The sequence below is a fragment of the Cyprinodon tularosa genome, unplaced genomic scaffold (genome assembly GCF_016077235.1).
Source record: "Cyprinodon tularosa strain WSP-4 unplaced genomic scaffold, ASM1607723v1 ctg344, whole genome shotgun sequence".
Classification (NCBI taxonomy): domain Eukaryota; kingdom Metazoa; phylum Chordata; class Actinopteri; order Cyprinodontiformes; family Cyprinodontidae; genus Cyprinodon; species Cyprinodon tularosa.
Window position 1 is genome coordinate 472501 of NW_024039057.1, and position 14712 is coordinate 487212.

The 14712-nt window shown below is 38.0% G+C and overlaps 1 protein-coding gene across 2 annotated transcripts in view; it reads left to right on the forward strand.

The window, feature by feature from the left end:
• Positions 1 to 14712, forward strand: part of mgat5 (alpha-1,6-mannosylglycoprotein 6-beta-N-acetylglucosaminyltransferase) — a 79824-nt gene that overhangs the window by 40091 nt on the left and 25021 nt on the right. For both annotated transcript variants that reach the window (XM_038294761.1, XM_038294762.1), the window contains 3 exons: positions 8222 to 8298; positions 11769 to 11858; positions 13770 to 13841. In XM_038294761.1, the coding sequence (XP_038150689.1) occupies positions 8222 to 8298; positions 11769 to 11858; positions 13770 to 13841 (239 nt within the window). The remainder of the gene's footprint in view (positions 1 to 8221; positions 8299 to 11768; positions 11859 to 13769; positions 13842 to 14712) is intronic.

Below are 14712 nucleotides of genomic sequence, written 5' to 3' on the forward strand. Positions count from 1 at the left end.
GAGACCATGGCTGAGTCCCAATGTCCGCCCTAATCACTATATAAGGTACTGCATAGTAAATACACCATTTTAGACGAGTGTCCGAATGTCTAGCAGATGAAAAAGTAGTGGAGTCGAAATTTCCCGCAATGCTTCTTGAAAAGTAGTGATCATCCATGGTCACTGGATGAGCAGATATATCCTGTAGTGTTTTTTGCGAGGAGAACGATCCTTTCAAAGCATCATGGGATTTGTTGTCACGGCAGCCCCTGACCAATAACAAAGATGGCGCAGGCACCGTGCGGGGAGACGGAGTCATTTGAAAAACAGGGAGCGAGAAATAGTGATCATCTGTCTAAACGGTCAGTAAACTAAGTTCACTATATAGTCCCTGCTCTTTAAGGACTATATATACTATAGGTTTAGGTGTTATCTCTGTGACCATAGGTAAAGATGTTGAGCTTTGCCTGACTGGGAATTCCTTGCTATATCTGACCTCGCATTACCGTAATGGAGACCTCAGACTGTGTTCCATACCACCCTGCAATCATTAAACTAGGGGCCAGGACGCCTGAATGTCAGCTGACATCTTTATCTTTCCTTTCAGTTTTATTAACTAGAAGTCTAACATTCAGGTTATATACATGTGGAGTTTGTCTTCTGCTTTGACAAAACTTTTTAGTCTCATCAACAAGCTTATCCTGACTGAGGAAACTGTTGTTTTTAAGTATGATAAGTTATCCAGGGTGTTACCTCAATGAATCCCACTAAACCACGGAGTTCCAAGCCGGACTTCCTGATTATATCCCCCTGATCTATCCATTTGTTCAGCTGTCAGCGCTCTGCAGTTAGCACTGCTTTCCTCCTGTCTAACTGAGGCCGCAGCTAAGATGTGTAAATTTGCACACATTAATAGTTTCCAGGAAAGTGCCTGGAAAGTGAAGGCTGCTTGGCTGGAGGGCAAACAGCACTTTCACCTGAATTCTTTTTTTCATGAAAAGCTTTTTTATGAAAGCTTATTTAAGTTGATGCGCATTACGCAATAACTTGAAAAACTATGCTTTAAGTTATTCCCATTATGTTGGGTTCGAAGCACAGTTTCCGATGTTTTTTATGGAGTCTTTTTTTAACAAAAAGAATAATGGAAAATGATTCATATTTTTGGGAAAGGCAGTTTTAAAGTGTGTATATTTGTATTTAGCACTACATAGGGAAGGTGTCGCAGAGATTTACTGAAAATCAACAAGTCTTTATCGAAGTCGTTCTGCTTTGGACACCTCCAGGCTGGGATTTCAATCTTCCTTTTCTCCTTTATTTAATTTCCTCGCATGCTCAAATATTTATTTTAAATAACTATGTGCAGATGGTGTTTGGTTCCTTTGTTTATGCACAAAATCTTGGCAATTCAAAGTAAATAACCGTCTTATTTTTTGCAGCGGTGGTGCAAAGGGATTCTGCTTCTAATGTAATGTTCAATGGGTGCAATGCTATCGCAAGGCACTATATCCGCTGCAGCAAGACCCTTTAGTTTTATAGAGCTAATGTTCCCTTTTTTTCTCAGTTTTAACTCTGAGGTTAAAAACGGAGTGGAAGAAAAAGAATAGTTTAAAGCAGATGTGAGCGATTCAGTCCTGGAGTTGTGAAATGACTTCATTGACTTGGACTAACACATGCATGAAAGGGAGGGGGGGGAGATAACATGTAGAGTGTTGTGCATCTTCACAGATAAGGCTATTTCGGGGTTGTCAATAACATCGTGCGCCTACCGCTAGGTAACAGTGACTTAAGCACAGTTAGATACCTCTGGAAATACTATTGAACTTGAAAGGATCTTATTGTACACAGCTTCTGATTATTTGCATGTTTTATGTAGCTTTTGCCTCATTATCCTGCGTTTCAAATGCTCTCCACCCTCTGTTTTATTTTATGTGCTACAGCTACTTATAAAACTTTTTATTAGCTTGTTTTCATTTGTGGTTTTAAGCTGTTAAAGCCTTGTAGGAAAACCATTTTCACCTCTATTAGCTGTTGGCTTTGATGTATTTTTAAAATGGATTCTTCTGTTGGCTGCAGTATGTTTTGGTCTGATATGTATTCCCTGTATTCTTACCATAGAAAGCATATCTTTGAAATGGTTTTGTTTGCATCTGGCTTTTCCCCATCATTCAAAGCTTTGCAAATGGACCCTAGAGGCCCTGCTGCATGGTACTCTGGAGCAATTAAAGTCGTGTTGAAGCAGTCATTTCAGTTTGGTGGATTGGCGATAAGTGCCTCAGTTTTAAACGGGCCCCATATCTCCTGTTTTTGATTATGAAGGGAACTATATTTAGCTCCTCCTTGGCAGCAGCTTCTGCTTGATTAAACGGAGGAAAAGATTTGCCTGGTGGCGTTGGCGCTCACAGTGTGATGACAGGCTGCCATCCCTGGTTGGTCATTTGGGTTGGCTGGCTGGTACACTGACACGGCTGGCGACTGAAGGATGGAATAACAGCAGCTCACTCTGCACCTTTTGTCTGGAGACAAACCATTTACCTCACAACTGATTAGTTCTTTTTAATTAGGCTGCTTTTCTGGAGAGCAGAGCAACCGCTGTTATTTACTCTGTTTAGAAAGACTGCCCTTTCCCCCCCCCCCCTCTAGCTTTTTTACGTAATATAAGATATGTTTTCTAAATTCCAGAATGAGCTAAAAAATGTGTGAACTTTTAATTAAAAAGTTAGCAAATATTTCCCTATTTCTTACAAATACGTTTGAAATGTTTTGGCTTTTCTTATCAAAACATGTTTAGGACTCTTATCCCATTTCTTCAGACAAAAGTGTCATAACAGAGTTGGGTTTCTTCCTGCCTTTCGGCTCCAGCTTCTCGGCTTTCTTCAAGACTCGCATAATGACTTCATGTTGGCAGCCTTAATAAATTATGCTTCAGGGAAAACATTTAACCTCCTGGTTGATATTTTCAGGTTGATTTCAATATTTCCACCTGATCATTCTTTATTGTGTTTTGTAAATTGCACCAGTCCCTCTTGCAGCAGAATGCCCATCACTCTAATTCACAGTGTGGTTGGTGTTCTCAGGCTCGCAAGTTTTTGTAATTCTTGGGGGGGAAAAAGGGGGTTATTATAATCAAAGATTTTAATTTTAGCTTAATCACAGCAGATAAAAATGAGGAAGCAGTACATTTAGAAGCCCTTATCATTACAACTTGCTTACCAACATTGTTAAATTTCCTCATAATTGAACTGCGTGTTTAATCTTACACTGTGAGGGGGGGAAAAGGAGTTGTCTTTTTGTACAAGCTATGTAAATATGTCACTTGAACTGCATGCAGTGCTCTGCTCAACTTTTGGCTCCTCTGCTAAAGTTGTGTAAACAGTACGGGTGTAAAAGCACACAAGAATTCAGTCTGGTAAGATTTGGCTTGACCTCAGTGAGAGGTCATTTTCAGTTTCTTGAATCAACCCTTCACCCTGTTCTAAAATATAAACTGAGGAGTACAGAAATGCAGATGCGTTAAGATAGGAAGGAAGGCATAGCCATTATAGCTAACTTCCATCCTGTTCATGCTAATCAGTTTAGAAGTACCGGTAGTACAGTTAGCAGCAGGTAGTACAATGGTTGGGTTACTTGTATAAATATAAATATATATAATGTATTTAAATCTCTAGTTTTTATCAGTTTGTTGCATTTAATGGTTCACTAATTTAGATTTAACGCCATTATTTTACCAACAATTTATATTTGAGTAATTTATTTATGTATTTTTAATTATGGCAGGATTGGTCTTCCATAAGTCATTGCCTGATGGGTGATAAAACTGTCTATAGAGTTCCTTCTATACAGTACCAGCTGTACCTGAATGTAGCCTCAGCAGCTGTTAGGAAAAAAAATCTCTTCCTCACCAGAGACCTTAGAGCACATTGGATGCTACAGGTGTGCAACCATTTGTGATTTAAGCTCAGAGGGCTGTTTTCTCTTTAGAGCAGATGAGGGAGGAACCAATCACTGTGGAGAGATTTGTTGTCAGACTAGGGATGGAGTGAAAGGAGCAGATGGCACAGCTAGTTATAGTATATTTTGCTAATTTACATTGATGCCAATTAACTTATTATCTTCTTTAGCTTACTGACCGGGTTATTATTTACCGGTCTGAAAGATGATCAACATAAATCTGCTCTAACTACCTTGTTGGTGAACAGCAGTGTTTAGTAATACCCAGGAGCCCTCTTTGTTTCTTTCAGTTTTGGTTTCTTTTTAAAGTGGTACTACAGACGGATGCATTGCACTTGTATTTCTTTCAGGTTTTATAGCTGTTTAGATGTGAAACACTGTATGCTATCCAATGGTTGTGGAGTTATGATACTGATGTGTGCTTCTTCACATCCCTAGAAAAATGAATTTCTTTTTATTACAGTACAATCAAACTGCAATTTGTTTTTCATAAAAACCCAACCTTTAATTGGTGGCAAAGTATGAAAAAAAAAAAAACATTGGTAACTAACTTGACATCTTTTACAGTTTCTGTTAAATTTTTTTATCAATAAATTAGTTAAACTTTTTATGTATTGTATCATTTTTGTGATTTCTGGTTGGCATAGTGGAGGATCTGTGATGCTGGGGGCCGGTTTCTCTTCTAAAACCACTGGAGCCTTGTTATTTTGAGTGATATTGCTGGACTTCTTAGACTGAGAATTTGTTTTTATTTGTTCAAGCTATTAATCATTAGTCATACAGGATTTTTACTGAACAAGAATGTCGACAGAGTAAAATTTATGTCGGACAATCAATCAATCAATAATACTGCCAACATACTCCCCTCCAGGAGGAGCTAAAGTTGTTTGGACAATGACTGGGAGCAAACCATTGGGTTTCCTGATGTGGAAAACTTTTAACCAGTCTGTATGATTTAAATTGAACCGTCTTTGTACTTTGGCCTTGAGACGACATGAACGGGCACAAAATAAATAAAACTGAATATAAAAAAAATGAGAAAACAAAGAAAGCTTGTCATGGGAAGGAGGAGGAAACATTTTTCTTTAGAGTGACATGAAAAAGTCCCCTTTTTCAAACTATAGCATGCTTTCCCAGCAGAATCACAGATGATAGTTAAACGAATCTAACAAAATTCAATCTGATTTTAGGGTTGCCTGAGATTTTATTGTGCAAATATTAGAGAAATATAAAATTAACTATATCAGAAATATGTAAGCACCTGTCCATAGTATCAATACCATGGCATTTACTATTGCATCCAGATACAGCATTTGAGAATCAATACTTTTTGGAGCATTTATGTTTTTGATAATCCTAGAGGACTCAGAACTCTGGATGGTCTTAAATAGGGCTGGGTATTTTCGCCAAAGTCCTGAATCGATTTGATTTTGATTCATACAGTTCTAAATTGATTAATTTCGATTAGATCTGTTTTTACAATAATGAAAGTGGTTTAACTGTGTTTCAAAATTATTTTGTTTTTTCCTGTTACATTAAACACAAAGTGCAAACTTGTAAATCAGACAGTTTTCACAAACAAGTTTGCACTTTTGAGACAGTTTTGTTCACATCTCATGTTTAAAGTGAAAAGTGAAGCCTCACTCTAGCAAGCAGACGTGACACAGCAGACATACATGAGCTACATTATCTTAAATGCACAAACCATATTTGCAGCGCTGTCTGTAACAACTACAGGGTGTTTTCTGGTCAGCCCCATTTGTTAATGTCTTCAATCCACCTATTGGGTATATTTGCAGCTTTCTGGCTTGAAGTAATCTTGAGTGCATCTTTCCTGCTTATTTGAATGTGAACGTCATGCGGGTCACTATAAAATGAATCGATCTCATTCCCTAGACATCGATTTTTGCAGAAATGTAAAGGAATCGATTCTAAATCGATTTTTTTACCCAGCCCTAGTCTTAAATGACCTGCACAAATAAAGATGGCTATAAATCACATTTGATATTTAAGACCTAATTATTGTGACATCAGTCTAATTGATTTGTGCTGCTTTCTTGTTTTAATCAACATTTATTAACAAGTCAAACAACAATAATTGTGGGTAGTAAAAAAAGAAAAGGGAGTGGCAATGCGAATACGAAACTAAGGAATGCCCCTTTTGGCCAATACTGATACAAGACCAACATATAACATATTGGCAGGCCATTGTAGTGGCATATATCTATGGTAATATGGATCGTATATCTATGGTAATATAGATCGTATATCTATGGTAATATAGATCCCTATATTTTATGTAAAATTTTATGGCACAATTGATTTAGTTAAACATTTATCAAACACAATAGATTGGTTTTTAATCTTCACTGAATGGGTGCTCTTATAACAAAGGATGGATTTACCCAAACTTTCATTGAGACTATTTAGTGATTGAGTCATGGTTGTAAGTCTTAGTTTTACACTACATACAGCTATCACACCTCCATGCATTAATACCTGTTTGTATCAGAGGCGTGGGTTTTGAGTTTCAATAGCTAGATTTCCAGCTTAGAAGCAGGTTTTAGTTTCACTGTTTATTTGTTAAAAGCAGGTTTAAAATCTTCCTACTGACCAAACTGCTGCAGCTTATGTTTCCCGTGTTCTATTAGTAACATGCTTCCCTCCGATATGAGTGGCCTCTACAAGCCTCCTAATGCTTTAAAATAAGATAGATAAAATAAGATATTCCCATGTAAGATCATTAAACTATCAGGAATCAGTTTATTTTTCTTTTAATCAGATGAAATTTAAACTAAAAATAACTTGCCATCTTATAGCTCCATTAAAAGTCAAATTACATTGGAGGCCTGTCTGCTTTTTCTTTTTTTCCCCACGGTTCTCTAAGTTACTACCATAAATATATGGAACTCACTTCCTGCTTCGATTTGAATCCAGTAATCAGCTTGTCTGAATCCAGGAAAGCACCAGTTTAAACCAGTACAGCAGGTCCTGCTTTCAACAGTAGCTGCTCTTTATGAATGTTTTTTTTTTTTATTCAAATAATCATAATTTCATTTCCCCTTTTTAAAAACCCACTATCTTATATTGAAACGGTGTAATTCTTCAGAATCGTTCTTCCTGCTGAGACGCTTTCAGCTTCACCTGCAGTTGCAAAATTCTTTAGTGTTAAAGAGGGAAGGTTTTATGACTGTCTCTTTGTGGTTGGTAGTGTGGGCTGTAGATTATAGAGCAGCTGCCCCCTCGGCAGACTGAAGGACTAGCTGTCTCAGTGCTGTTCTGTATAAGGCAAACGCAATGCAGGTTTGTTAGGGAGACATTTTTATATGGCACACTTCACCAGCAGCTAATGCTCTATTGTTAGCTGTACGTGGCTGCTTGGGCCTTGTTCACCTCCTCCCTTCCGATCTAACTGGCTGAACTGGTTTTGACATATTGCATGTTTGAGCTGCTGAAACATTTGTTTGCCGTTTAAACCACTAAAGTTATTTTATTAAAGAGTTTGACTGTTTTCCCTATCTGGTTTCAACTGTTGGTTGAAATACACAGTTTTAAATTACCCATATATCGGTTTTTAAACTGGAGGAGTTTTATAAACGTGACCAATAGAAAGTGGTGCATACATGTGAAGTTGGAATATCAAATTGTGATGTTTAATCAGAAAATATGAGAAAAGCATGGCGTGCATATTTATTAACCCCCCACCCCTTATGGACCTTTGTAGGACCAGTGTTTTCCCATTTATCATGGAAAATACCTGAGGATCAGTCAGGTTAAATGGGTATTGATATTTGTAATATTTGAGTATTGATTCTCATTTGGATTTTGGTCTGAGCCATTTTAACTCATAGATATGCTGTGAAGAGCCTCAACCCTGATCTTAATTCTACGTCCTTTGATTCTCTTCCTGCTTCCCTAATAATCCAAAGCGTCTCTGCAGGATTTACCACTATTGTTGCACCAAATCCTGCTAAAGTAGTTAATAATTTTATTGATACAAATTTTGAATAAATTCATTATCTATGTCTTTAAGAGAAGATTATTAGGAGTATTGCACATTGTCAAGCTGCTGTTCAAATGTAGTTTTATTTGCCTGTATTGTATCCTAGGACTCAACCCTTGGAAACTCAACCCTGAGATCCATACTGTTACGCACAGTCTGTATTCTGTTCTATCTCATCTAAAACTCTTCATTTTCTTTTTTGGTGCTGTCGAAGTTATATACAATAAAAGAAAAAACTTTATGGCTGACCCAGTCCATCTCATTGATTTTCTTCTGTCTCTGCTCCCTTAGACCTCCTAAACGGAGCCCAGGAGAAGTGTGAGCTGCCACCTCTGGATGGTTTTCCTCACTGCGAGGGCAAGCTCAAGGTGCATCACACACACACGTATATCTATCTTCCCCTGCTTTTCTTACACCTGTTTTACTCCCATTACATTTTTCCCCGTGTTTCATATCTTCATTTCAAATAGAAACTGAGCTGGTAGACTTTGAACTTGATGCGCAGTATTTGCACACATGCAGTTTGCATGCCACCACCCGCTTCACACAGGTTGGAATCTCACATTTGCATGTTTGGTGCATATGCAAATATGACATAGAAATTTTTTTATGACTGCCATACTGCGTTGCATTGGGAATTTTATTCTCAGCTGTTTGGCATTTCAATTACTAACCTGTCAACATTTGTATCCATTTTTATTGATTTATGGGTTTACTTTCTTTTCACATATTTAGCTTTAAGTAAGGGGGAAAAAAAGAGCCTATAATCAAACTCCTCCTTTAAGTGAGTTGCAGCTAAATTAACGAGTCATATGCAAGTTGAACTACATGTGGATTTTAAGAAAAGTTGATGACAGCAAATCAAATGGAAATCTCACATGCATATAACAAAACCAGAATATTTAAAATGGAGAGTTGCATGTCTCAAAGGGTGTTTTAAATAAAACAAATTAGAATTAAGTAGCTTTTTTTCTTTGAATGTTAAATATTTGGCAGCTTTGAAGTGGTGTAACAGGAAAACTCTTTAATCATGTCAAAAAAATAAAATCCACCCTAAAAACACTAACTCAGAACAGTGTGCCTTGTTTTTTCACAGCTCATTTATGCTGTTTTTAATTTGTTTGGCAACTGTAAGAAGTTAAACTCTTATAGATGCATATAGGCGCATGCAAAATGTTTGTGCATGGTTTAGTTTTGTGTTTGTGTATGTCAAGCTGTCGGGACCTATGACTGCACACCATCTGCACCACCAGTCACAATTTTCATACAATACGTCAGCATTTCCGAGCCAGTGAAAGCCAGCGCTGAAACTCTTTGACAACACACACACACCCACAGACACAATGGCTCACTCAAGCTTGAAAATTTCCTATACTGGAGTCCAGCAGCTTTTAAACATCTGAAAAATCAATTTTTTTTGCATTTTTATGGACTTGTCTTGGATCTGGTTTAAAGAAAAGGCTGGAATCTCCACGCCACTTAATGACTCATTCAAGCTCGTTTGCCAAACTTTAATTTGATGCATCATTTCTTCTACATAAAGCTCCAGCAGGGTCACTATCAGTCAGTTCACATCTGTGAACAAAGCAGGGAAGCCGTAGAGGGTACGAGGACTTCTGGCTGGGAGGGTTTTAACTAGCTTTGGCAATTTTATTTTTGTTATTTTATATGTTTAAACTGTGTAGAAAAGGTTTAATCTTAGTATATGACCCTTAAAAGTGGTTATATTTGGAACAAGGAATGGAGATGGTCCAATATCAATCAAGTAATAAAGAATAAGCTGTTTTATTGATGCTTTATGAAGCAGATGCTAGTTTAATGTTAGCATGCATTCTATGATACGACTACAGGTGCTGGTCATAAAATTAGAATATCATGAAAAAGTAGATTGATTTCAGTAATTCCATTTAAAAAGTGAAACTTGTATATTATATTCATACATTACATACAAACTCATATATTTCAGATGTTTATTTTGTTTAATTTTGATGATTACAAATGACAACAAATGAAAATCTCAAATTCATCATATCAGAAAATTAGAATATTGTGAAAAGGTTCAAAATTGATGGCCCCTGGTGCCACACTCTAATCAGCTAATTAACTCAAACCACCTGCAAAAGCCTTTAAATGGTCTTTCAGTCTAGTTCTATAGGCTACACAATCATGGGGAAGACTGCTGACTTGACAGTTGTCCAAAAGACGACCATCGACACCTTGCACAAGGAGGGCAAGACAAAAGGTCATCGCTAAAGAGGCTGGCTGTTCACAGAGCTCAGTGTCCAAGCACATTAATAGAGAGGCGAAGGGAAGGAAAAGATGTGGTCGAAAAAAGTGTACAAGCAAGAGAGATAACCGCACCCTGGAGAGGATTGTGAAACAAAACCCATTCAAAAATGTGGGGGAGATTCACAAAGAGTGGACTGCAGCTGGAGTGAGTGCTTCAAGAACCACCGCACACAGACGTATGAAAGACATGGGTTTCTGCTGTCGCATTCCTTGTGTCAAGCCACTCTTGAACCACAGACAGCGTCAGAAGCGTCTTGCCTGGGCTAAAGAGAAACAGGACTGGACTGCTGGTGAGTGGTCCAAAGTCATGTTCTCTGATGAAAGTAAATTTTGCATTTCCTTTGGAAATCAAGGTCCCAGAGTCTGGAGGAAAAGAAGAGAGGCACTTCATCCACGTTGCTTGAAGTCCAGTGTAAAGTTTCCACAGTCAGTGATGGTTTGGGGTGCCATGTCATCTGCTGGTGTTGGTCCATTGTGTTTTCTGAGGTCCAGGGTCAACGCAGCCACATACCAGGAAGTTTTAGAGCACTTCATGCCTCCTGCAGCTGACCAACTTTTTGGAGATGCAGATTTCATTTTCCAACAGGACTTGGCACCTGCACACAGTGCCAAAGCTACCAGTACCTGGTTGAAGGACCATGGTATCCCTGTTCTTAATTGGCCAGCAAACTCTCCTGACCTTAACCCCATAGAAAATCTATGGGGTATTGTGAAGAAGAAGATGCAATACACCAGACCCAACAATTCAGAAGAGCTAAAAGCCACTATTAGAGCAACCTGGGCTATCATAACACCTGAGCAGTGCCACAGACTGATCGACTCCATGCCACGCCGCATTGCTGCAGTAATACAGGCCAAAGGAGGCCCAACTAAATACTGAGTGCTGTACATGCTCATACTTTTCATGTTCATACTTTTCAGTTGGCCAACATTTCTATAAATCCTTTGTTTTTATTGGTCTTCAGTAATATTCTAATTTTCTGATATGATGAATTTGAGATTTTCATTTGTTGTCATTTGTAATCATCAAAATTAAACAAAATAAACATCTGAAATATATGAGTTTGTATGTAATGTATGAATATAATATACAAGTTTCACTTTTTAAATGGAATTACTGAAATCAATCTACTTTTTCATGATATTCTAATTTTATGACCAGCACCTGTAATTGATCATTTGGTCACAATATTTGAACAATTAACTTATAAAGAAAAATTTCTCTTGTGCTTTATAGGCTTGGGTTGTTTCTGTAAGCATCCTCGATTTTAATGAGTTGGGTTTCAGGTTCTCTCTGCCCAAATCTTTGCTTCAGGGATTAATTAGATCCAGTAAATGAAGAGCCAGTCGTGTCCATGAAAACCGGGCTTTGTTTCTAAAAGTAAAAGGTTAATTTTGCCGTTAATGCCAGTACTTTTACACTAGAGTTGGAGGGAAATAATGGTCTCTTCTATTGTTTCTAAGGATCAGTTAAAACCCTAACATGTCCTGCTGAATGTCTTTCATTATCTCATATGTTCTGTCCTCTTGTTTTATTTTATTATTGCAGTGGATGAAGGAGATGTGGCGCTCCGACTCCTGCTATTCTAACTACGGAGTGGATGGGTCCACCTGCTCCTTCTTCATTTACCTCAGTGAGGTACGTCGTTTAGAGCTATTTGAAATTCTAGCCTGCATTTCTCTTCGGTTTCTCCTTCCTAATGACCTAATTTAAATGTTGGGAATACCTGGGCCTCTACAGAGAGTTACATTAAGTCATTTAATTAGATTTTCCAGCTTGCAGAACAACACTGTTCCAGGTAGAAGTTGTTAGTGGGGAAGAACGGTAGCTATGTTTAAAATTGAGTCTAACAAGACGCGTTAATATAAGGGGCTGTTTATAAAGAAACCGTTTTTCTGACTTGTTCAGACGTGTCTGTGGGGCTGTTCAGGCTCTGATTTATGGGTTAGCTTAACACCTTGTTGTTAAGGAACATTCTTGGAGGGGTTGAAAGGTCAATTTCCTCCTGGGAGTATTTTATAAATCTGTCCTAATTTAGAAAAGGGGATTTAAAATCATGGAACACAGAAAAATAGCTGCTCTGTAACACGATTCTTATAATTTAGAGATCATATAAGGGTGAAGCTCAGAGGGAGAAGTAAAGGGGATCCATTTTTGTATTCTTGAGGGGAGATGATAGGGAGGATGATTTACATAAAGGGAATTTACTTTTTGAAGGAACAAGTTTTTAATCTATAAGAAAAGAACATGTATTCACTGAGATCTTCAGTACACCAGGAATAAAACTAAAAAAGGCTTAAAAAAAAGGCTTTCTGTTTCTCAGGTAATGAAACCAAATTTAATTTTTATCCCACATCTTTAAGCTTTGGAGAATATCTTGCTCAGATCCTGAAACGTTTTGATTTCCTTGCTGCCACTAATCTTTAAATCATTTCCTATCCTCCAAGTTTAAGACTTGAACAAATATGCTAATTTTAGATCTGCTTCTCTGCCTTTCATCTCCCAGGCTCCAATAACCAACGCAGCCTTTTGTTATCAAGTTCTGTTACGAATCTGCTGGGTTTTGATGATTCAAATCTCTTCTGGCAAAGTTTCATCAGTCGATCCAACATCTGTTAATTCAAGTCTTGATTTTTTAGCTGGTAGTTTTTTTTTTTTGTTTTTTTTTACCATGAAAAATTTTAAGAAAAGCAGATTTTCAGCCACAGCTTCAGTTCTGGAAATAGTGAGTTATGAATATTGTATATAAGCTAAAAGCCTTTCATGCGGTAAAGAATAAAACCTAACATGCGGTGGATGAAAATAGAGATGAGATGGGCACCAGTAAAAGCCATCTTGGTCGTCTCAAAAACAGGAAGCGGTGATATTTGTGATTAAAGCACAGGAAGAACCCAAACACCCGCACCCCTCCTCTCTCTGTTATCTCAGCTAATCTAAACCTTCTCCCTCAGATCCATGTGATCGAATGGTTGCCACGGTGACATCCATGTATTTTAAGCTCTTCTCGCTCCTTGGCTTATTGTTTTAACACGACATTCAGATGTTGTTTTTTGTTGTTGATTAAAGTTGAATTTGATTTTTTTCACTTATAAAGATGACTTACTTTCTCGTATGCACATAGGAGATGGCTTAAGTTTACAACATTACATTTAAATATTAAACTGTCCTATGCAAATAATATAAACTTAGTTTTATTTGTATTTTATATGATCGATCACCACAAAGGCATGTAATCTGAAGGCAAGTAGTTTAATATTGAAAGGAGAAACGCGAATAAAGCTGCAGAAATATCTCCAGCCTATTTAATGCTTGATCCGTCAGACAGATGTTTTAAAATGATTCCCCCTCCCTTTGCTTGGTAATAAATGCACAGATATTAAGTTTTTTTTTTGTGTATAGCATCTGATGTTGGTAAAACTCTTGCAGCTGTGCTTCATTATTTACTGTCAACATGTAGAAGCAAAGAAACAGCTGCTCTCCTTTAACAGCTACATTTTCGGGAAAACATGGACCTGCAGGTAACTGAGGAGCTGTCTTCTGCTTCTTAAGGTTGAAAACTGGTGCCCTCGTCTCCCCTGGAGGCTGAAGATCCTGAATGAGGAAACTGACCGGACTGGACAGGTGAGAAATATCCCCGACATTCTGCTAGTTAGAAACCATGAAATCCAACGTTACGAGATGTTTTTACAGAAGCAGGTTTGGCCTCATGCTACAGACACCTCCTCCTAGGTGGAATGATTTTAAAAGAAAGGAAAAATCAGAGCTTTTTATTGCCGGTGTTTTCTATTGGTATGCTGTGACATTTTAAAGCAGCCCAGCAGCAGGCAGCCTGCTCTTATCGAGGCTCGCAGGCTTGTGCCGGGTCGTCACAGTATCAGCACTTAACCAAAACACTCCCCCTCTCCCTCTGCTGTGAATGAATCAATATTAAGCACTCTTCATCTCCCTCTCTGGATGCCTTAACAGCACTGAGCCCTCAGCGGTGGAGAGGCGGGCTTCAGAGGTTTTAATTCAGGGCCGGATTTTAATTGGTTCAGTCTGTGAAAGTGATTTCCTGTTGTGATGAGGGATGCTAATTCCCTGCAACAGCCTTGTTTTGGACACCTTAGCAGCTGGCGAAGATGCTGTGGTTTCTCCTCTCCTATGTCTTCTCTCCTATCGCCTCCAGGCTTTTTTACTGTCTTGTTCACATCTCATCGTGTCTCATAAAGTGTTTTACTACAGTTTGCGATTGTTTCATTTCCACATTTTCCACAGGTTTCAGTTAGTCAGCCCCATTGCCACACAAGCATGTTGTAACTCTTCTGTTTTTCATATTTTGCTAAAAGTTTTTTTTTTTTTACTGTTGGTACGTGAAAAGGCCTGTTGGATTCAGTTCACTCTACAAGCAAAACATCCCCACACTCCTTCATTCATTCTCCTATCCATCTGCATCCCAGCTAAACATTTCACCTCTAACAGTTTGAAAATCCCCTCTCCGTTGGGTTTTGGA